Source organism: Antechinus flavipes, chromosome 6, assembly GCF_016432865.1.
Source record: "Antechinus flavipes isolate AdamAnt ecotype Samford, QLD, Australia chromosome 6, AdamAnt_v2, whole genome shotgun sequence".
In the NCBI taxonomy this organism is placed as follows: domain Eukaryota; kingdom Metazoa; phylum Chordata; class Mammalia; order Dasyuromorphia; family Dasyuridae; genus Antechinus; species Antechinus flavipes.
In genome coordinates this window covers 246,746,867-246,771,322 of record NC_067403.1, presented here as the reverse complement: position 1 = coordinate 246,771,322, position 24,456 = coordinate 246,746,867, and the positions used below count along the sequence as shown (strand labels likewise).

The 24,456-nt window shown below is 36.2% G+C and overlaps 2 protein-coding genes and 1 pseudogene across 2 annotated transcripts; all 3 read right to left on the bottom strand.

The window, feature by feature from the left end:
* Window positions 1–1,472: 1,472 nt before the first annotated feature.
* LOC127541602 (olfactory receptor 5AK2-like) lies at window positions 1,473–2,755 on the bottom strand (annotated as a pseudogene).
* A 6,201-nt stretch (window positions 2,756–8,956) lies between these two features.
* On the bottom strand, window positions 8,957–9,886 carry LOC127540357 (putative olfactory receptor 5AK3). Its single transcript, XM_051965004.1, has one exon. The coding sequence runs from the start codon at window positions 9,884–9,886 to the stop codon at window positions 8,957–8,959; it is 930 nt and encodes a 309-aa protein (XP_051820964.1).
* Window positions 9,887–22,561: 12,675 nt separating this feature from the next.
* LOC127540352 (putative olfactory receptor 5AK3) lies at window positions 22,562–24,246 on the bottom strand. The gene has a single exon (XM_051964998.1). It carries the CDS (start codon window positions 23,938–23,940, stop codon window positions 23,011–23,013), a length of 930 nt encoding a protein of 309 aa, XP_051820958.1. The 5' UTR covers window positions 23,941–24,246; the 3' UTR covers window positions 22,562–23,010.
* Window positions 24,247–24,456: the final 210 nt, after the last annotated feature.

Below are 24,456 nucleotides of genomic sequence, written 5' to 3'. Positions count from 1 at the left end.
ATTGACCCAGCACCTAGCTATTCAAGAAAAGAAATGAAATAATCTTTATTTGGGTGATTCTCTGAACTGGAATGCAAGCCCTGACTCATGAACAACTTTTTTTTTTTAAGTTCTTCCAATTAGATCTTTTTTTTTTAAATTTTTATTTAATAATTACTTTATATTGACACTCGTTTCTGTTCCGATTTTTTTTCCCTCCCTCCCTCCACCCCCTCCCCTAGATGGCAAGCAGTCCTTTATATGTTGGATATGTTGCAGTGTATCCTAGATACAATATATGTTTGCAGAACCGAACAGTTCTCTTGTTGCATAGGGAGAATTGGATTCAGAAGGTATAAATAACCCGGGAAGAAAAACAAAAATGCAGATAGTTCACATTCGTTTCCCAGTGTTCTTTCTTTGGGTGTAGCTGCTTTTGTCCGTCATTTATCAATTGAAACTCAGGTCTCTTTGTCAAAGAAATCCACTTCCATCAAAATATGTCCTCATACAATATCGTTGTTGAAGTGTATAATGATCTCCTGGTTCTGCTCATTTCACTTAGCATCAGTTCATGTAAGTCTCGCCAGTCCTCTCTGTATTCATCCTGCTGGTCATTTCTTACAGAACAATAATATTCCATAACATTCATATACCACAATTTACCCAGCCATTCTCCAATTGTTGGGCATCCATTCATTTCCCAGTTTCTAGCCACTACAAACAGGGCTGCTACAAACATTTTGGCACATACAGGTCCCTTTCCCTTCTTTAGTATTTCTTTGGGATATAAGCCCAATAGAAACACTGCTGGATCAAAGGGTATGCACAATTTGATAATTTTTTGGGCATAATTCCAGATTGCTCTCCAGAATGGTTGGATTCGTTCACAACTCCACCAACAATGCATTAGTGTCCCAGTTTTCCCGCATCCCCTCCAACATTCATCATTATTTTTTCCTGTCATCTTAGCCAATCTGACAGGTGTGTAGTGGTATCTCAGAATTGTCTTAATTTGCATTTCTCTGATCAATAATGATTTGGAACACTCTTTCATATGAGTGGTAATAGTTTCAATTTCATCCTCTGAAAATTGTCTGTTCATATCCTTTGACCATTTATCAATTGGAGAATGGCTTGATTTCTTATAAATTTGAGTCAGTTCTCTATATATTTTGGAAATGAGGCCTTTATCAGAACCTTTAGCTGTGAAAATGTTTTCCCAGTTTGTTGCTTCCCTTCTAATCTTGTTTGCATTAGTTTTATTTGTACAAAGGCTTTTTAATTTGATGTAATCAAAATTTTCTATTTTGTGATCAGTAATGGTCTCTAGTTCATCTTTGGTCACAAATTTCTTTCTCCTCCACAAGTCTGAGAGATAAACTATTCTATGTTCCTCTAATTTATTTATAATCTCATTCTTTATGCCTAGGTCATAGACCCATTTTGATCTTATCTTGGTATGTGGTGTTAAGTGTGGGTCCATGCCTAATTCATGAACAACTTTTTATGAGCACTTTCACTGTCTCTTTCACCTTCTTTTTTCTCAGACTATAGATCAGGGAGTTCAGTATGGGTATCACAATACCATAAAACACAGAGGCCACTTTATCATTTTCTTGTGACTCACTGGAAGAAGGCTGTAAATACATGTAAGAGAGTATCCCAGAGAACATGATAGCAGCAGTTGGGTGGGAGGCACATGTGGAGAAGACTTTGTGTCTCCATGCAGCAGGACTCACCCTCAAGATGGCAGTCAAGATGTAAATGTACGAGAAGAACACAATCAGAAATGTGCGTAACAGGTTAAAACCTATAAAAATCATGACCAACATGACACTGACATCAATATTAAAACAGAAAAGGGGCAGGATTGGGGACATATCACAAAAGAAGTACATGATTTTAGAACTACAGAAAGACAATGAAAGGAGAAAGCTTGTGTATATGGTGGCATTCAAGGAACTCAAGACATAGGATCCAGTGACCAATTGGATGCAGGCTCTCTGGGTAATGGAATGGGTTGCAGATGGCCACATAATTATCTATAGTATCGCAGCCAGAAGGTATAATTTAACTGTTCTAAATACTTCATAAACATATCATTGAATCACACACCCTGAGAAAGAACCAGGAAGTTGGCTAACACATCTTGGAAGTGATAACAGATATGAAACAGAGGTCAAGGAAAACCAAATTTTGGAGGAAAAAATATATGGGAGTGTGAAGGCGATGATCAGCATTACCTACTAGAGATATTGTTTGGTGACCAAAACACCAGGAAGAGGATGTACTGCAGTTCTTATTGAACAGCAAATCCTTATAGAATAAACTTGGTCACTCTGGTGCCATTTTCTTAGATCATGGCTTTCATATCAAGTGCAAGTGAATTAAAGAGGAAGAAGGACCAAGAGATTTTAGTGACTTCAAATTAGGAATAAAATAGAATTAAGTTAAATGAAGGTTCATTTAAAATTATTTTATTGAAATATTTTTTGTTTTCACATCATTTTCATTTTTGAATTTATCCTTGTCCTCTACCCAACCCAAGGAACCATCTATTAAAATAAAGACTGGAAAAGAAAGAGGAGAGAGTTCAGAAAAGCCAACAAATACAGCAACAGTGTCTGAGGAAGTTCTGTCATTATTTTCTCATACTGTAAAGTTGGTTTTTTAAAGTTACTTTACCTGATAAAATTTACATAATACAAAACATAGGTTTCCCTGTGACTTTTACCTTGCCTCTGAAAGGCATTTTCACAAGGAGTGTAGTCATGTTTATTCTCAGCAATAACAGCACGCGAGGAATAAGTATCTAGTCTTCCTGGTACTGTCCTGAGGAGAAAACCTTTGCTGGGCTGTGTAAATCACAATATTGATAGATAACACTTTTCTAGCACCATAAAGATACTTTGCATTAATTTATTTTTAAATTCAATCCTCACAATTGCCTTAGACATTTTACTATTTCCCCCATTTTGATGAAAAGGAAATTCGGCAGGTAGAAGGTAAGGTTTTGCCCAGGGACTCACCCCATGTGTATGAGACAAGTTTTGAACTCAAGACTTCCTGATTTCAGGTTTAGCATTTATTCATTATACCACCTAGATACTTCCTTCTTGCTTGATATTTTAAAAAATCTCAGAGAACTCTAAGACATACATTAGTATTGGTGGTGCTGATCATCCTGGAGGTACCATGTGATTTTTTTTTTTCCTAGAGTGAAAAGGATCAGTATTCAGGGATATTGCTTGTTAGAACTGGTAAATGATCCCAAAGGTCAGAGGTAGAAGAATGCTTAGAACAGGAAGTGTTAGCTCTGATGAAAGAATCCTGAAACCTTATAGATAGAATAGTGTGAGACTTGTCAAGAGCTTCAGAACATCAGAAGTGAAAGGTGGATTAGAGTTCACCTAGCCGTCTTTTTGTGTTAATAGATGAGAAAACAGACCACAAGGAGCTTCCATGGTTTCTCTAAGGCCACTTTAAAATATTCTCAAACTCTGGGTCATTGGAAGGACTAGAACTAGTGGCCAGAACTCCTTACATCCAATCTAGTGAAAATTTTTTTTTCTTTTGGAGAGTAAGTGTCCTTATCTTTCCTAGAATGGAGGTACAGTGGCCACATATCTCCCAGTGTAACTGGTAATTCCATTTCTGACTTGGGCTCATCCACCCCTTTTCTTGTAGCCTAGTGGCCCTTTGATTCTCATGGGTCATTATATTGGTGCTAGCCTTTTTGGGCAAACACAACTGGTTATAGCTCCACTGTGAGTCAGAACTCTTGAGTCTAAGAGTTCCATTAACCTGCAACGATATTTCTAATAGGGATTATAGATAAATGGTACAATTTCCTCCCTTGCTCCCTATATCCATGACCCAGTTCAGCTTCAACTTTCCCATGCTCCTTTTCTTCCCAGTAGCTGCACATCCCTCTCTGCTCCCAATTAAAAAATTCATGAACATGTATATGTGCCTAAGTTACATCTCAACAGTGTTTACTTATATAAATCACTGTCTCTTTGTGTTTTAATCAGTGCCCCACTATCATCTCATTTCTATTATCTGGCCATTGGGCCACCCCTCTCTTGGCCACTATGCCCATGGTCAAAATGTCACCCCTCTATAACTAATCTTTCTTCATAGTTGTCCAGTATCACAACTCTTTTTTTTAATCCTCCAGTTTAAAGATCAGAGAGATTAGAGTTGTGAAAGGGAAAGTTTGAATCCATCTTGCTTCTGCCTCTTATGAAACCTATTTCTCCTTTTTAACATTTTTTTTTTTTGGTGGTACCTCAATGCTCTTCATCTCCTAGGTTTGATACCTGCCATGTATTACTCTTCTCCTTCCCTCATCGTCACATCCAATAAACTGCCAGGGTCTGTCATTTCTTCTTATAAAACTGCCCTTGTGTCCATCCTATCCTTTTTAGTCACAGCCATTATGATCATTAAGTCCCTCATCACCCTATGTCTGAGTGATTACAATGCCTTTTAATGATTCTCTGTTGTTCCTGCTTCAACCATCCTTTTCAAATTTTCCAATAAACCATATCTCAGGCACACAAGGTCACTGTCCTTCTCTGGAATTTTCAATAGTTCCCTACTGCTTCTAGTTGTACATATAACATGGAAACTTTCACTGGGTATTTATGGACCTGACTCTAACTTCCTTCAAAGGCTCATTTCTGTTTATTGGTCTTCATGCCCTTTACATACCAGCCCAGCTGCACTACCAGCTTACCCCCAAAGTAAGTCTGCACTTTTTTGTCCTCCCTGAATATGAACACACCTTTCCTTTTTGGAGTATTCTACTTCATTATCTTATTTTTCAGATTCCCAATTGTTCCTTCAATGTGTCAATAAGGAAAACTGCATCCTCTTAGAAGTATTTCTTCTCTGTAATTCACAGACATTTTCCTCAATTATTATGACTTTTTTCTCTCTTGCTCTCTCTGATTCTGTCTCTCTCTCCTATGTGATTTTTTTTCTATGTCTCTTTTGATTCTCATCACTTACCACTTCTCCATATTTTTCTCTGCTAATGGCATATCCTGCTCCTTCAATGTTAGGACAGAAAAAAAAATATTGAGCACCATGAAAGTGTCCCTTCTATCTTTGTATTTGAAGCCCTGAGCACCAGCCTTTGCATTGATTAGTACACAGGAGACTCAATTAAGTGCAGGAGGAATTTTAGAGATAATAAAGGACAGTTTTCTCTTGGACAGTGACATGAAGTGGGTAGATAAACTTGTTGTGTATAATTTTCCTGTAGAAATCTGGATGGTATAGTGGATTAAATATTTGGAGTAGTGTCAGAAAGATTTGAACTCAAGTTCTATTTCAGAAACTTACTAGCTGTGTGATCCTAGGCAAGTCATTAAGCCTCTGCTCTTTCTCAGCTTCCTCACCTGTAAAATGGGGAGAATGATGGCCTCCACTCTTTGGGCTATTATGTAGATCAAATGAAATAATATATGTGAAGTGATTTACCAGTCATAAAGAGCAGTAGGAATCCTCGATCATTCCACCCCAGAAATGAAGGGGATGAAGTAGCTGATCTCTAAGGTAACTAAGGTTACTAAGGTTAAGAGGTCTGATTCCTGAGGATGATCTCTACCTTCTGAAGATCAGTCAGTACTTTGGAAAATCAGATGTCCTACCTACTCACCTCACCACTCAGTCCTTTTTCTCTGTGACTTTGCTGAGAATGAGAGGTTCCGGTTCAGCAGAACCAGCCCTTCTATTTCTTTGACCCTGGTCCTTTAAGTTTTGCTTCTTCCCTAAGAGATTTTCTTAAACACATACAGATTATTGGGAATAATGGGAGATTGACTTCAGGGGAAGTAATGTCACTCCAATTCCCCTGCTTGCTCAAGTTCTAGGCTCATTGGAGTCCTAATGTGACATCTTGTCAAGTGTTTCAAATGTGAACACATATATGACAGCCACACAGCATGAAAACCTATTCCCCTGGGCATTTCTAGTCTCAGAGGATTATCATTAAAAAAAGTCATTAGTAGCTATTTTCCATCTGACTTCCCAGAAGTATTCTTGTTATCCAATTACTTGGGAATTTTGTGGTAATGTTTAGGAATTGTATTTCTCCTAAAGATACTTCAAAATTTGCAAAGTCTATAACTTATACTTCTGAGAGTAATTTTTCAATTTACTGGTAGATAACCTGTGGTTCGGAGGGCCCAGATTATTTCCTGTGCTCACATAACTAGCAAATAATCACTCCATCAACAGTCATTTCATAAGCATCATCTATGTGTCATCCACTCTGCAGGAAAGTACCAGTCACTTGACTATAAGCCTAAAGAGGCACAATGGCAAATACTATCTCAGATGCTTGATAGCTATGAGCAAGTCAATTAACCCCAGCCTTAGTTTTTGTGAGGATCAATGATATAACATGTCAAATGCTTTACAAATCGTATTATAGGTATTCAGTATAATTATTTTCAAAAGAATAACTCTATCCTCACCAAATCCCTTCTCTCCCTGCCCGCTTTCTCCCTCTTTCCTTCTCTCCTTCTCCCCTTCTCTCCTGCTTTCTTTCTCTGTGTCTCTTTCTGTCTCTGTCTGTCTGTCTTTGTATCTCCTTCTTTCTCTCCCTCTTCCTTATAAACTGATGAAAAATTTGCTAGTCATCATTTTGGAATATTTTGAAATGTGACTTATTACATTTGTGCTATTAAAATTGGCTGATGTATAATCTATGAATTAGCTAATCAAAAAATTATAATTAAGTCCTCAATATGGACCAAGAATTCCTCTAGGCACTTGGAATACAAATATTTAAATGAGATAGGCCCTGCTTTCAACGAATTTGCATTTTATATGAGAAATTTCTAGGAAAGTCCCAATCTGAAGCATGGATTGGATTGATAACTCAAGAAAGACTTTTTGGAGAAGGTCATTCTTGAGCAGACTCTTGAAGGAAGTATGGAATACTTTAAGGTAGAGATATGGAGGGAGACCACTTGAGGCATGATGGATAGCCTATATGGATGCACAGAAGTGGAAGATGAGATGCTTTGTGTGATGTGTGGAACAGCCAGAAAGTTACTGCAGATTGTGAAATGGCATGAATAAAATATTAATAAATCTAGAAAAGCATGCAGAAGCTAGATTGAACAGGGCTTTTAAGGTCAAATAACGCAGTTCATATTTCATCGTAGAGACGATAAAAACCTCCTAGTTTTAGCTGATTAGAGAAATCACATGGTCAGATATGGAGTCAGGAGAACTTTGAGATGAGCAGAGTAAATATGAGGCCATGGCAATATCTCAAGAAAGAGGTGATCAAATATGAATTAAGGGAGTGCCTGTGTGAGTAATGAGGAAGAGAGAAATGTGAAATATGTTGTAGAAATAGAAAGTATAAATATTGGCACCTCATTTCCCAAAATATGAGATGGTGGAGAATCAATTCTTGAGAAATATAATCTGGATGTGAAAACTAGTGATTGGAAGGTAGGAGCTATTCTTGACAGAAACAGGGAAATATGGAGAGGGATGGGTGTGTGAAAAAAACAAAAGTTCTTCTTTGGACATATTAAGTTTAAGAGGAATAGAGATTTAATTCAAAATGTCCAACCAATAAATCCATAATTCAGCAATTATTGAGAAAGCTTCCATTATGTAGTAATTAGTAAGAGATACATAGGAAAAGGAAAAACTCAAGGTGAATGGGATAAGATACTGGTATTTGTAAGTTCCTACAAGATCTACACAGAGTAGATGGAAAGTAACCTTAGAAAAGAAGCCATCAGCATCTAGAAGACTGAAAAGTCACCTATAGAAGATGGTATTTGAACTATGAGTTGAAGAAAGCCAGGGAGACCAAGAGGTAGATGGGAGAAGAGAGAACATTTCAGATTAGGGATTAGCCAGTGCAAAGGACTGGAAATGAGATGGAACATCACATATGAAGCCAAAGAAATAGGCCTGTCTGGCTGGACCATATAGTATATGATGAGGAGTAATGTGAAAGAAAGATAGGAATGATATGGGTTATGAGAAGGTCTAATTGCCAAAAAGGAATTTATAGTTGATTATTAAAATAATAGAAATTCCCTGGAAACTAAGTAGTGGGTAGACATAGACAGTCCTGTACTTTAGGAAAATCTCTAGACTATAGGTTGAGAACAAAGACTATTCTTGAGGGAAGAAAGTAGTTTTCAGCATAAAATTTTCAGGTTAGTTTCTTCACAATAAATGTTGGTCATATATATGAACATCACAAATAATAATGAGTAAATCTATTTATCATATATAATACAGAAAACAGATTTTAAAATATTTATGTACATTCTAAAATATACAAGAATAAATGGGCTTTCCAGTTGAGTGATGTAAGATACCAAGGAGTATCATCCAAGGAAAGATGGAAGATCATATGTGATGAAAGCAAAAAGGAAAATCTATCTGAATCACAGAGTTGATAAAAAGAACAAATGTATAGTAAGTCTGGAAATTGTAGTTTGCAGCAGGTTGTGAAGAGTTTTAAAGTCCTCCCAAGTCATTCTCTAATACTTTAAGTCACAACTGAATTTTAGATTGCTAATATGCACAATTCAAAATCAATAAAAGCATTTTCAGTCATAGAATTCCCTAAATGAAGGAAATTATAGGTCTTGAAGACTCTTTACAATTTTCTAATGAAAGTGTTTAACAAAAAATATAAACTATAACCATTATTGCCGACATTAATAACATTTATAATATCATTATGATTTAATTAAAGATGTTGAGTGATTGTTGATAACTTTTAAAGGCTATTAAAGGAAGTCGTCCATTGCCCTATGTATGTTTCTAAATTTTAACCCTAGTTTGTCACATCCCTCATACTTGTTTTCTTATTTACATACTGAAGCAATGAGATGGGATGCTCTCTGAACTGATCCATCATCTAGCTATCAAAGAAAAAAAATGAAATGCTTCTGTGAGTTGGAATATAGGAACTGACTCAAGAACAACTTTTCATGAGCACTTTCACTGCTTCTTTCACCTCTTTGTTTCTCAGACTGTAGATCAGGGGGTTCAGCATGGGTATAACAATGCCATAAAACACAGAGGCCACTTTATCATTCTCTTGTGACTCACTGGAAGAAGGCTGTAAATACATGTAACAGAGTGTCCCATAGAACATGGTAACAGCAGTTAGGTGGGAAGCACAGGTTGAGAAGGCTTTGTGTCTTCCTGCATTAGAAGGCATCCTCAAGATAGCAGCCAAGATGTAAAGGTAGGAGAGAAACACAACTAGCAATGTGCCCACCAGATTAAAGCCCACAAAAATCATGATCAACATGATATTGACATCAATATTAGAACAGGAAAGGCTCAGCATTGGGGGCAAGTCACAAAAGAAGTGATTGATTTTGTTAGAATTGCAGAAAGATAGTGAAAGGAGAAAGGCAGTGTGTGTGGTAGCATTCACGGAAGCTATAATGTAGGATCCAGTGACCAACTGGATGCAGGCTCTCTGGGACATGACTATTGAATAACGGAGTGGGTTGCAGATGGCCACATAACGATCTACAGCCATGGTAGCCAGAAGATAACATTCAACTGTGGCAAATACACCATAAACATATAATTGTACTACACACTCTGAGAATGAGATGGATTTATCTGTGACCAGAAAGTTGACCAACATCTTGGGAGTGATAGTAGATGTGTAACACAGGTCAACAAAAGCCAAGTTTTGGAGGAAAAAATACATGGGAGTGTGAAGGCGAGCATCACACTTGATGAGCAGGATCATACCAACGTTACCCACTATAGATATCATGTAGATGACCAGAAACACCAGGAAGAGGATGTACTGCAGTTCTTGTTGAACTGTAAATCCCAGTAGAATGAACTTGGTCACTCTGGTGCCATTTCCTTGTGTCATGGTCACTCTGATGCCATTTTCTTGGCTCATGCCTTTTATATCATCTGTAAATAAAGAATATAAAGAGAATTCAAATTAAGAATGAAATGGAATTTAGTTTAATATAAAGAAATTAAAACTTATTTTATTGAATTTTTTTGTTTTTGTTTTCTGAATTTTATTTTTGACTTTATCTTTGACCATTACCCAACTCAAGGAGCCATCTATTACAACAAAGACTGAGAAAGAAAGAGAAGAAAGGAGTTCAGCAAAATCAACCAACAAAGTAACTGTGTCTGAGGATGCTCTGACATTTTCTCCCACACATCTGAGATTGATATCTCAGTATAGTTTGATATTAGAAAACCAAACTATATTGAGACAGTTTAGGAGTCCCATGACTCCTTGTGACTTCCTTTCTTTGTGACTTTCCTTGTGACTTTTAATCTGTCTCCTAAAGACAGTTTCACAAGGAGTGCAAGTGTGTTTATTCTCAACAATGACAGCATGGAAGGAATAAGTATCTAGTTTTCATGATATTCTCCAGGAGAGAGCCCTTACTGGGCTGTGTAAATCATAATTTTAATAGATAACATTTATCTAGCACTCTAAAGTTTACAAGGCACTTGACATTAATTTATTTTTAACTTCAATCCTCACAACTGCCTCAGACATTGGTGTTACTATTAACTCCATTTTACAAAACAGGAAATTAAACAGAATAAGGGTCTCGGCCCACATGTATGAGACAAATTTTGAATTCAATGTTTCCTGATACCAATTATAGCACCTATTGATTATTCCACCCATATACTTCTTTCTGGTTTGATATTTTAAAAAACTCAGATAATCCTGAGATAAACATTAGTATTGGTGATGCTGGTCATCCTGGGGTTATCCTAGTAATATTTTTCTTTTCCAAGAGCGGAAAAGATGAGTGTTCTGGGTATTTAGAGCCAGAGAATCATTGGTTATTAGAACTGGCAAATGATCCCAAAGATCAGAGGTAGAAAGGTGCTTAGAACAGGAAGTGTTATCTCTAAGTGAAAGAATTCTAAAACCTTATAGACTTAGAATAGTGTGAGATTTGTGAGGAGCTTCAGAATATCAGAAGTAAAAAGTATATTAGAGATAATCTAGCTAAGTTATTTTGTGTTAATAGATGTGAAAACAAACCACAGGGAGCTTCCATGATTTCTCTAAGGTGACTTTAAAATATTCTCAAACTCTGAGTCATTGGCAGGACTAGAACTAGTGGCCAGAGCTCTTTACATACAGTCTAGTGCCATTTTTTTGTTTGTTTGTTTGGAGAGTTAAGTATCCTTATCTTTCCAAGAATGGAGGTACAGTGGCCATTTATCTCCCAAAGTCACTGGTGATTCCATTTTTGACTTGGGATCATTCACCTCTCCTTCTGCAGTCTATGGCCTTTTGGTTGTCATTGGTCATTATATTGATGCTAGCCTTATTGGGCAAACACAATTGGTTATAGCCCCATTGTGACTCAGAACTGCTGAGCCCAAGAGTTCCACTAACCTGCAACAATCTCTCATAGGGATTATAGATAGGTAGCACAATATCCTTCTTTCCTCTCTATACCCAGACCCAGTTCAGCTTCAATTTCCCCATGCTCTTTTTCTTTCCAGTGGCTGCACATCCCTCTCTGCCCCCACTACATATGTCATAAACATGTACATGTACCTGTCACATCTCTACAGTGTTTGCTTATAAAAATCATCAGGTCTTTGTGTTTTAAACAGTGCCCCACTAGCACCTCATTCTTATTGTCTGACCATTGGGCCACCCCATTCTTGGCCACTATATCCATGTGGCCTTCTATATCTTCTTTAGCTTCTTTCTTCTATAGCTAGTCTTTCTTTATTTCTGTCCCCTAGCATGACTCTTTTTATCCTCCAGCTTAAAGATCAGAGACATTCATTAGTGAGTTGTGAAAGGGAAAGTTTGAATCCATCTTCATTTTGCCTCTTCTCAAACCCATCTCCTCTTTCAACTTACCTGTTTCTTCTCTTGGCATCTCAATGCCTTCCATCGCCTAGGCTTGAACCTGAGCCATATATTACTCTTCTCTTTCCCTCATCAATCACATCCAATGGGTTGCCAAGTTCTCTCATTTCTTTCTCTAAAACTGCTCTTGTGTCTATCCTGTCTTTTTTAGTCACATAGCCATTCTGATCATTCAGTCCCTCATCACCCTGTGTCTGGGTGATTAAAATGCCTCTCAATGTTTCTGTCTCTCTACTTCCTACCATCCTTTTAAACATTTTCTAATACACCTTATCTCAGGAACACAACACCACTGTCCTTCTCTAGAATATCCAGTAGTTCTCTATTGCTCCTGAGACTCTTTCAAACTCTTTCACTGGGTATTTATAGACTTGACTCCAACTTCTTCAGTGGTTCATTTCTTGTTATTGTTCTTCATGCCCTTTACATACCAGCCCTACTTCTCCTACTTCCACCATCCTTTTAAACATTTTCTAATACACCTTATCTCAGGAACACAACACCACTGTCTTTCTCTAGAATATCCAATAGTTCTCTATTGCTCCTGACACTCTTTCAAACTCTTTCATTATTTATAGACCTGACTCCAACTTCCTTCAGTGGTTCATTTCTCGTTATTGTTCTTCATGCCCTTTACATACCAGCCCAAATGGACTGCCAGCTCACCTCCAAAGTAAGCCTGCCTTATTCTATCCTCCCTGAATATGAACAACTTTCCCCTTTCTGGAGTACTCTACTTTCTCATTTTAGCTTTCATATTCCAAATTGTACCTTCAGTGCTTCAGTGAGGAAAACTGCATTCTCTTGGAAATCATCAGTCTCAGAAATCCACAGGCATTTTCCTCAATTTTTATTATTGATTTTCTTCTCTTGGTCTGCCTCTGTTTCCCTCCCATTCCCTCCCCACTTCCTCTCTATGTCTCTTTTGCTTCACAATCATTCACTACTTCCTCATATTATTCTCTGTTAATGACAATGATCTTTCCCTATTAAAGGGAAGACAAATACCTTGAGAATCAGGAAAATATGCTTTCTATCTTTGTATTTGAAGCTCTGAATGTCAGGTCCTGCATAGATTAGTACACAAGAGATTCAATTAAGAGCAGGGAGGAACTTTTGGAATAATCAAGGGTAGCTTTCTCATGTGGCTCATTATATAGTAGTAGCATGAACTGTTTGGAGAAACTTGTACTGTATCATTTTCCCGTAGACATCTGGGTGATATAATGGATCAAACAGTAGATATGCAAGGAGGTGTGAGTTCAGTTTCTTCCTTAAACACTTACTAGCTGTGTGATCCTAGGCAAGTCCTTTAATCTCTGTTTGTCTTCAGTTTCCTCACCTGTGAAATGGGAAAAATGATGGCTTCCACCTCATAGACTTGTTATGTAGATTAAATAAGATGATATATGTGAAATTATTTACTGACCAAAAAAGTGCAATAGGAATTTTTGATCATCCCCCCATTCCCCAGAAATGAAGGTGATGAACTAAAGTTACTGAAGTTCTAAAAAAAAGTCTGACCCCTAAGAGTGATCTCTAGCTTCTGAAGGTCATTTGGTAACTTTGGAAAGTCAAATGTCCTAACTACTCACAGAACCACTCAGGCCTTTTCTACTGTGGCTTAGCTGAGAATGAGAGGTTCCAGTCCAACCTCAGAACCAGCCCTTCTGTCTCTCTGACCCTGGTCTCCAAGCTTTGTTTCTTCTTTGAGACACTTTCTCAAACTCACACAGATTATTGGGAATAATGGGAGATTGGTTTCAGGGGAAATAATCTCACTCCAACTTCTCCTGCTCCCATTAGATCTAGACTCACTGGAGTCCTTATGTGACATCTCTTATGAAATTTTCCAAATATGGGCAGACAAATGACAGCCACAGAGCATGGAGACCTATTCCCCCAAGCATTTCTAGTCCCAGAGGATGAGGAAATATCTTGAGAAAAAGTCATCAGTAGCTGATTTAATTCTGACTTTCCCAGGAGTGTTGTTGTTTTCTAACTACTTGGGAATTTTGCAATAATGTTTATGAATTATATTTCTCTTAAAGATACTTCCAAATTTGCAAAACCTATAACTTTATACCTCTGAGAGATAATTTTTCACTTTACAAGTAGGTAATCCATGGTTCAGAAGGTCCAGTTAATTTACCTATACTCATATAACTAGTAGATAATCAATCATTCCATCAATAGTTGTCATTTAGTAAGTATATTTTTTCTGTCAGCCACTGTGCAGGAAAGCCAAAATTTATGTACTTGACTATTAGTCTGATGAGGGACAATTGAGATTTCTGAACTTGGAGTCAGGATAAACAAGTTTGGGTATTATTTCAGGTTTTTGCTAACTATGGGCAAGTCACTCAACTTGTATGAAAAATGAGGCTAATAAAAGCATCTATGTTATGGATTTTTTGTGATTATCAAGTGATACAACAAGTCAAGAGCTTTACAAATCATAAAGTGCTATAGAAATGCTTAATGTAATCATCATAGATATTAAATATAGTTATTTTCAAAAGAATAACTCCAACCATTAAGCTCTTGTTATTTACTAAGCAGTCTTCTAGTCACTTAGGATACAAATATATAGGTGAAATAGGCCCTGATCTCAAAGAATTTACTTTCTATATGAGATATTTGTAGAGGAACACTAATTTTAGTGATTGACTCATGAAAGATTTTTTTTGGAGAAGGTCATTCTTGTGCAGCCTCTTAAAAGAAGTATGGGGTTCTTTAAGGTCAAGATATGGAGGGAAAGCATTTGAGGCATGAGGGATGATCCATGTGAATGCACAGAAATGGAAGCTGCGATGCTGTATATCATGTGTGGAACAGCCAGAAAAATCACTTCAGATTTGGGGAGGGGAGTAATATGTCAATAAGTCGAGAAGAACAGGGAGAAGTTAGGAATTTTAAGGCAAAATTACCCAGTTCACATTTTATCATAGGGGCATAAAAAGTCCCTGATTTTAGCTAAGTAGAGGAATCATGTGGTCAGATGTGTACTTAAGTGATATCACTTTGGCAGTTGTGATAAAGATGGATTGGAGTCTGGAAATGAGCAGAACAAATAAGAAGTCATGACAGTTTCCCTAATGAGAGGTCATCAAGGCTTGAATTAAATTGTTGCCTGTGTGAATAATGTGGAAATGGGAGATGTGAAATATGTTATAGAACTAGGAAGTATAAGATTTCGCACCTTGTTTCTCAAGATATGAAATGATAAGGAATTAAGAATTACAATGGGCACTGAAACCCAGATATTGGAAGACAGAAAACAGTTAAGTTTTTTCCTCAATTTTTACTATGGGTTTTTCCTCTTATTTTGTTTCTCTGACTCTGTCTCCTTCCCTTCCTCTCTATTTCCCTGTCTATGTCTGTTTTGATTTTTATCATTCACTACTTCTCCATATTATTCTTTGCTAATGGCATATTCTGCTCCTTCCCCACTAGAAGAAAAAAATATTTTGAGCACCAAGAGAGTTTTATTTCTATCTTTATTTTTGAAACCCCGAGTGCCAGGCTTTGCATAGGAGACTCAATTAAGGGCAGGAAGAAGCATTAGGGATAATCAGGGACAGCTTTCTCATGTGACTCAGTACATAGATATTGACATGAATTGGATAAACTTTTTGCATATCATTTTCTTATAGACATCTGGATGATATAATGAATCAAATATTGCTTTAGTGTCAGGGAAATTTGAGTTTAAGTTTTACCTTAGACAGCTGTGTAAATCTGGACAAGTCATTCAACCTCTGCTTGTCCTAAGTTTCTTCATCTGTAAATTGGGGAGAATGATGGCCCTTACCTCACAGGGTTGTTAAGAAGAGCAAATGAGATAATATATGTGAAGTGCTTTATAGATGACAAAGTGCAATGGGAGTCCTAGGTGTAACTCCAAAAATGAATGAGGATGAATGTTTATCTCTAAAGTCACTAAGGTTCTAAATCTTAAGAGCTCTGATCCCTGAAGGTGATTTTTACCTTCTCTTAAAGGTCAGTCAGTAACTCTGTAAAGATAGATGTCCTACCTATTCACTCTACCACTTACTCCATTTTCATTGTGGCTTTGGTAGATGTGAGATGTTCACATTTATCTCAGAACCAGTTATTCTGTCTCTCTGATCCCAGTCTTCCAAGCTTTGCTTCTTTCCTAAGATACTTTCTGTTCATTTGGAATAGTATGAGATTGATTGAAGGGGAAGTAATCTCATTCCCAATTCTTCTGCTCCCATCAGATTTAAGCTCACCAGATTTCTAAAGGGACATTTTTTTAAGTGATCCAAATATAGGCGCACATATTCCAGCCACATAGAATTGGCATTTTTGGGCCCAGAAGTTTTAAAAAGATCATAAGAGATAGTTGTCATCCCAGGAATGGTTTTGTTTTCCAATTATTTTGGAATTTTGCAGTAATGTTTATGAATCATATTTCTTAGGTATTCTAAAATTTGTAAAGCCTATAACTTTGGACTTCTGAGATCAAGTTACTACTATTGTCATTTTTTACTTTATAGAAAGATAACCTATAATTCAGAGGTTGCAGATGATTTACTTGTAAACAATAAATTGTAGGATTCTGTTTTTTGATCCAATCTATTTGTTTCCATTTTATGGTAGAGACCATCCCACTCATATTCACATATAAAATTACCAACTCTATTTCCTGACATCTTGTTTACCCTCATTATACTTTTCTCTTCCATTTTCCCCTTTTCCTCTTCCCCAGTATTTTGTCACGGATTGCCCCTTCCCTCAAATTGCCTTCCCCTTCTGTAGCCCCTTCCCCTTTCTTATACCTTTTCTCTTCTATGTCTTTTCTCCCTTCTATTAGCCTCCCTCTTCCTTTCCCCTTTCCCTTCTAACTTTCCTATAGGTTGAAACAAGCTTCTCTGTGAAACGAAATGTGTCTGATATTCTCTCTTTGAGGCAAATCTGATGAGAATACGATTCACACAATGTTCATTCATCTTCTTTCTTTCCCTCAATTGCAATAGGTGTTTTTAGCCTCCTCATGCATTGCGATTTACCCCATTTTAACTTCATTTTCTTCTTCTTCCAATAGAATTACCTTTCCTCCTATAGTTTCTTTTAAAAATCATTACAATAAAATAAAATTAATATTCTCTAAGTATACCCCTAAAAGAGATACATATCGCCATAGTTAAACATATCATCTCCTCATAGAGGGATATAAACTTTTCAAGTTTTAAGAGAAAATTAGTTTTTTCTTTCTTTTCTTTTCTTTTCTTTTTTTTACCTTTTTATGCTTCTCTTGAGTTCTGCATTTAAAGATGAAATTTTCTATTCAGTTCTGGTCTTTTCATAAGAAATAGATGAGATTTCACCATTTTCATTGAATGTCTATCTCTTCCTCCTGAAAGATTATGCTCAATTTTGCTTGATAATTGATTCTTGGCTTCAGTCCAAGTACTTTTGCCTTTCAGAATATCAAATTCTATGTCCTTGGATCTTTTAAAGTTGAAACTGCTAGGTCATGGGTAATTCTGATTATGACTACTCGATATTTAATTGTTTCCTTCTGGCTGCTAGCAATGCTTTTTCCTTGCTTTGATAATTCTGAAATTTAGCTACAATGATTTTTGGAATTTTCATTTTGGGATTTCTTTCATGAGGTAATTCTTTCAATGGCTATTGTACTCTTTAGTTCTAGGACATCCAGGCAATTTTCTTTGATAATTTCCTGAAAGATGATGTGTAGGTTTTTTTTTTTTTCCATGATAGTTTTCAGGAAGTCCAATAATTCTTAGATTGTCTCTCCTAAATCTATTTTCTAGGCCAATTATTTTTCCAATGAGATATTTTACCTTTTTTTCTATTTTTCATTTTTTTTTTTTTTTGGTTTTATTTGACTGATTCTTGAAGTCTCATTAATTCATTTATTTCCATTTGTTCAATTTTAATTTTTAGTAAATTATTTTCTTCAGTTAGCCTTTTTATCTCCTTTTGCATTTAGCCAATTGAACTTTTATATGAAATGTTTTGTTAATTGCATTTTTCCATTTCACAAATTTTGTTTTTCAATGAATTTTTTTTTCATATCTACTTTGTTAAGGAGTTATATGCTTTTTTCATTTCATCAAGTCTATTTTTAAGGAATTTTCTTCAAATAATTTCTGATTGTCCTTTTCCATAACCTCTTGCAAAGATCTCATTTCTTTTCCCCATTTTTCTTCTAACTCTCTTTTAAGATCTTTTTTGAATTCTTCAAAGAGACTCTTGTAAAATGGGGGCTAACTCATATCACCCCTTGGGGCTTTATCTGGAGCCACTATGCCTTGAGGACTCCTATGTCTTTTGTTTGAGGTTTGTTCTTCTCTTTCTCCATTAAAAGCTATCCATGGTCAGAGTTCTTTTTGCTTTTTTGCTCATTTTTTAAAAAAAGGTTGAGGTCTGCTCTTAAGGTAAAAGGTCTGAAAAATGCTTCAGTTTGCGCTGGGGCTGGTACTGCTGACTGACTTCCAGTGCTGGGTAGGTGTGGTTAGGTCCTCTGTTCTGGGTCTCAGTGGCTCAGTATCTTTGGTTTTTGCTTTTTGGTATCTTGCAACAAATATGCTGATCTAACAGCTTGCAACTAGGACAATAGCCTAAGAACCTCACAGCAGATTCCCTGCTGCAATGTCCTAGCTCCACTTTCAGGCTTCCTGCCCCAGGTTTTTTGCATTGTAGTCTGGATTTGGTAGCCTCTCCCCCTTCCTACTTCCAAAGTATCTTATTCTGGAAATTTGTTGTAATCCAAATATTTGTGGGTTCTATCACTTCAAAACCAATTTAGAGATTAATCTGCGGTTGATTTGAGGGAAACTCTGAGGATAGATAGATATATGTCTGTGCGCTACTACTTGGCTCCTCCCCCCAGATGATTTACTGATGTTCACTTAACTAGCAAATAGTCTATAATTCCATTAACAGCCATTTACTCAGCACCATCTATGTGCCAGTCACTGTTTATTGCATTTGTTTATTGCATTTTTTCCATTTCACAGATTTTGTTTTTCAATGAGTTTTTTTTTTAATATCTATTTTGTAAGGAGTTATATGCTTTTTTCATTTCATCAAGTTTTAAGTATCATTCACTTGACTATAAATATAATAAGGGGCAATGAAGAAAGCTCTGAACTTGGTATCAAGATAAATCAGTTCAAATCCTAGCTCAGATTCTTGCTAGCTATGGGCAAGTCAATTAACATCAATCTCAGTTTTCTTGTTTGCAAAATCAAGCTAATAATAGCATCTATCTTGTAGTTTTTTTTTTTTGGAGGAACAAATTATATATCATGTCAAGTGTTTTGCAAGTCACAAAAATGTTGCATAAATACTTGTTCTTATTATTATAGGTATTAGGTATAATTATTTCCAAGAATGACTATCCTTCCCCCAATTAGTCCTCTCTCATTTGTCTCTTTTTTCCATCTCTCTCTCTCACTCTGTCTCTCTTTTCTCTATGTTTGTCTCTTTGTATTTCTTTCTCTCTGCAGACCTAGGGAAATATGTGCTATTCATATGGAATATATTGAATATTTGTAATATTATAATATTTGTAATTCTTTTGACTAACAGTCAGTTTGAATTGGGTAATGGATAATCTATCAATTAACTAAGCAAATAAATTTATTAAGCTTTTTCTATGGATCAGGCAATGTTCTAGGATCTTGGGATACAATGATATAGGTGAATAGGCCCCATTCTATCTAAAATTACAAGCATTTAAATATATAAAAAAAGATATGTGACATATTACTATGGGGGAACCTAATCAAAGTGGTGGAGTGGAAAGATAACCCAGAATTGACTTTTTAGAGAAGATAATTTTTGAGCAGACTCTTGAAGCAAGTATGGAATTCTTCAAGGTAGAGATATGGAGTGAAAGCATTTGAAGCATGAGGGATGACCCATGAAATTGCACAGAAATGGAAAATGGGATGCTGTGTGTGATATGTGGAACAACCAGAAAGTCACTGCAGATTGTGAGAAAAGGAATGATGTAATAGTAAGTTATAAAAGCAGGTAGAAGCCAGCTTGAACAAGGCTTTTAAGGCCAACTCCCCTAGTTCATAATTTATCCTAAAAGCAATAAAAAGCTCCTGGATTTTGTTGAGTAGGGGAATAACAAGATCAGGTATGTACTTCAGTGATATCACTTTGGCAGTTGTGAATAAGCTGTATTGGAGTCAGCAGAAGCTGGAGGCTATGACAGCCAATATGAAGCCACTGCAGTATCTAAAATGAGAGATGATCAAGGCTTGAATTAAGGTGCTTCCTGTGTGGGAGCAATGAGGAAGGGAGAGATGTGGAATATGTTGTAGCAGTATGAAATATGAGATTTGGCACGTCGTTTCTCAAGATATGAGATGATGTAGAATTAATTGGTGAGAATTACAATGTGATGGTGAAACTTAGAGATTGGAAGATATGCAGTATTCTTGACAGAAAAAGAGGAATATGCAGAGGGATGACTTTGTATAGAAATGAGTTCTACTTTGGACATGTTAACTTTGAGACATATTGGATATTTAATTCAAAATGTCCAATGAATAACTACACGATTCAATAATCATTGAGTAAGATTCTATTATGTGCTAATCAGTAAGAGATACATAAAGGAAAAACTCAAGGTTAATGGGACATGATATAAGCATCAATAGGTTCATTATGAACTACACTGAGTAGATGGAAGGTAACCTTAGAAAAGAAAATGTCAGCATGTGGGGAGACTGGGAAAAGTCGCCTGAGAAGATGAGACTTGAGCTATGAACTGAAGAAAGCTGGGGAAACCAAGAGGTTGAGGAGAGAGTACATTCAAGACTTGGGGGGCAACCAATGGAAAGGACTATAAATGGGATGGAGCATCACATGTGAAGCCAAAGAAATAGGCCTATGTGGTTGGAAAATCTAGTCTATGGTAAGGAGTAATGTGAAAGAAAGGTAGGAATGGACTGGGTTGTGATGAACTTTAAATGTCAAAAATGTTTATATTTGATTCTTAAAATTAAAAAAAATTAGGAATTCCCTGAACTTTACTGAGTAGTGGGGAGATATGGTTAAATCTATACTTTATGAAAATCACTAGGCTATAGGTAGAGAACAAAGATTTTTTTTTTGACTACTTATTTTTGAGCAGGCATTTGGGATTAAGTGATTTGCCAAGGATCACACGGCTACTAACCATTAATTGTCTGAGATGGAGTTTGATGTCAGGTCCTACTTGATCCCTTCTAGCGCTGGTGCTCTACCCTTCTCACTGCTCCTCTTGACTACTCTTGAATAAAGAAAATAGCCTTAGCTTACAATTTTCAGCTTAGCCTCTTCACACAAAAAATGGATCATACATATGAACATTACAAATAATGAATAATAAATAAATCCATTTATTCAGAAAACAGAATTTAAATGAGCACAGACATATATAGTATAGTATAAATAGAAGAATAATAGTATAAAGCAATGTAAATTCAAATATATTACAAGAATAAGTGTTTTTCAATTGAATCACATAAGTTACTAGTTTGTCCAAGAAGAGATGGGAAATCTTATATGATGAAAAGAAAAAAAAAAAGGAAAATCTGGCTGAATCGTTTGTAGCAGGTTGTGAAGGGTTTTAAATACCAAATTAAAAAGTTTAAATTTTATTGTAGAGATGATAGGGACCCCTGGAGTTCATAGAGGAGGTGAATGTCATGGCCAGACCTCTATTTCTAGAATATTACTTTGGAGACTCTAAATATACATAAATACATGCACACAATTCACATATATGTTTGTTTGAAAGGCTACCAATTTAGAATAACTGGAAATTCTGGCAGTGGCTTGTCATCATGAGATTTTTTCTAGTTTTTTTTTTTTTTTTTTTTGTCTTAGATCTTGGGTGTCAAGCTTTCTACTGCTACTAACTAGATGTATGAATTTGGAAAGGTCATAAGACATCATTAGACCTAAATTTACTTCTCTATAAAATGGGGTTCACTTGAAAATCACTAATATCCCTGCCAGACTTAATTTTCTATGAGTCATAACTCTTTCAGACTCAATTTCCTTATCTGTAAAATAGGAAAAACAATATTGTATTACTTGCTGTGTAGGTTACTCTGAAGATCTAATTTAATCCAAAGTACCATATGGCTTTAAAATCAAAAGACCTGAATTCAAGTCATACATCTCATTCATTTTAGCTGTGTGACCATGGGTAAGATTCTCAACCTTTCAATGCCTTCCAAGTCATTCTCTAACACTGTTAAGTCACAACTGGATTTTGGCTTGCCAATCTTCACAACTGGAACTCAGTGAAGGAATTTTCCGACTTAGAATTCCCTAAATTAAGGAAATTACAGATCCTGACTACTCTTCTCCACTTTCTATATGGAAATATTTAACAAAATATATGCTATTACCAATAATGCCATCCCTAATGCTACCATTTGTAATATTATTGCAATCATGTTAAAAATGTTGAGTTTTTGTTAACTTTTAAATGCTACTAAGAGAATGATTTTAGCAGTTCTACATGTGCTTCTAAAATTTAACCCTATTTTGTCATATCCTCCATAGTCGTTTTCTTATTTACATATTGAAGCAATGAATGAGTGCTCTCTGAATTGATCCAGTATCAAGCTATTCAAGAAAAAAATAATGACATGGTCTTTGGCTGTTTCTCTAAGCTGGAAAACAAGCCCTGACTCATGAACAACTTTTTTTGGTAAGCAGGTTTTCTTTTCTTTTCTTTTTAAAAAATAATAGTAGCTTTTTATTTTTCAAAATACATACAAAGATAATTTTCAACATTTAACCTTGCAAAAACCAAGTTTTTCCCTCCCCCCTTTGCCTCTCTTTTTTACAGCAAGTAATTCAATATAGGTTAAACACATGCAATTCTTCTAAATATAATTCCACATTTATTGTTCTGCATAAGAAAAATCAAATCAAAAAGAAAAAAATGAAAAAGAAAAACAAATAAGCAAACAACATCAAAAAAGTGAAAATACTATGTTGTGATCCACATTCAGTGTTCATAGTCTGCTCTCTGGCTGCAGATGGTTCTCTCCATCCCAAGTCTATTGGAATTGATCTGAATCACCTCACTTTTGGAAAGAGCCAAGTCATGAACAACTTTTCATGAGCATTTTCACCGCCTCTTTCACCTCCTTGTTTCTCAGACTGTAGATCAGGGGGTTCAGCATGGGTATCACAATACCATAAAACACAGAGGCCACTTTATCATTTTCTTGTGACTCACTGGAAGAAGGCTGTAAATACATGTAAGAGAGTGTCCCATAGAAAATGGTGACAGCAGTCAGATGGGAGGCACAAGTAGAGAAAGCTTTATTCCTCCCTGTAGTAGAAGGCATCCTTAAGATGGCAGCCAGGATGTAAATATAGGAGAAGAACACAACTAGCAATGTGCTTACCAGATTAAAGCCCACAAAAATCATGACTAACATGACATTGACATCAATATTAGAACAGGAAAGACTCAGCATTGGGGGCAAATCACAAAAGAAATGATTGATTTTGTTAGAGTTGCAGAAAGATAGTGAAAGGAGAAAGCTTGTGTGTGTGGTAGCATTCAGGGAGCCTATAAAATAGGATCCAGTGACCAACTGGATGCAAGCTCTCTGGGACATGACTATTGGGTAACGGAGTGGGTTACAGATGGCCACATAACGATCTACAGCCATGGAAGCTAGAAGGTAACTTTCAATTGTGGCAAATACACCATAAACATATAATTGTATCACACACCCTGAAAATGAGATGGATTTATCTGAGACCAGAAAGTTGACCAACATCTTGGGAGTGATAGCGGATGTGTAACACAGGTCAACAAAAGCCAAGTTTTGAAGGAAAAAATACATGGGAGTGTGAAGGCGAGCATCACACTTGATGAGTAGAATCATATCAACATTGCCCACGAGAGATGTCATGTAGATGAGCAGAAACACCAGGAAGAGGATGTACTGAATTTCTTGTCGAACTGCAAATCCCAGTAGAATGAACTCGGTCACTCTGGTGCCATTTTCTTGGGTCATGATTTTTAGATCATCTGCAAATGAAGGAGACAGAGAGAAGGACCAAGAGATTTTAGTGACCTCATATTAGGATTGAACTAGAATTATTTTAACAATAGGGGAATTTTAAAGAAAATTATTCAAATATTTTGTTTTCACATCATTTTCATTTCTGAATTTATCTCTCTCCACTATCCCATTGAAGGAACCATCTTATTTGGCAAAGACTGAAAAAGAAAAAGAAGAAAAAAGTTGAGCAAAACCAACCAACATGGCAATTTTGAATGAGGATGCTCTGATATTTTCTCCACATTCTGAAGTTGGTTTTCTAAGGTTATTATATATGAGGCAGTTTAAGAGTCATGGATTTCCTTGTGATTTTAAATCAGGGTTTTAAAGACAGTTTCACAAGGAAGGCAGGTTTGTTTATTCTCTTCAATAACAGCATGGGAAGAATAAGTATTTAGTCTCCCTGGTGTTGCTCTGAAGGAGAAAGCTCTTGTTGGGCTGTATAAGTCATAATATTAATAGATAACA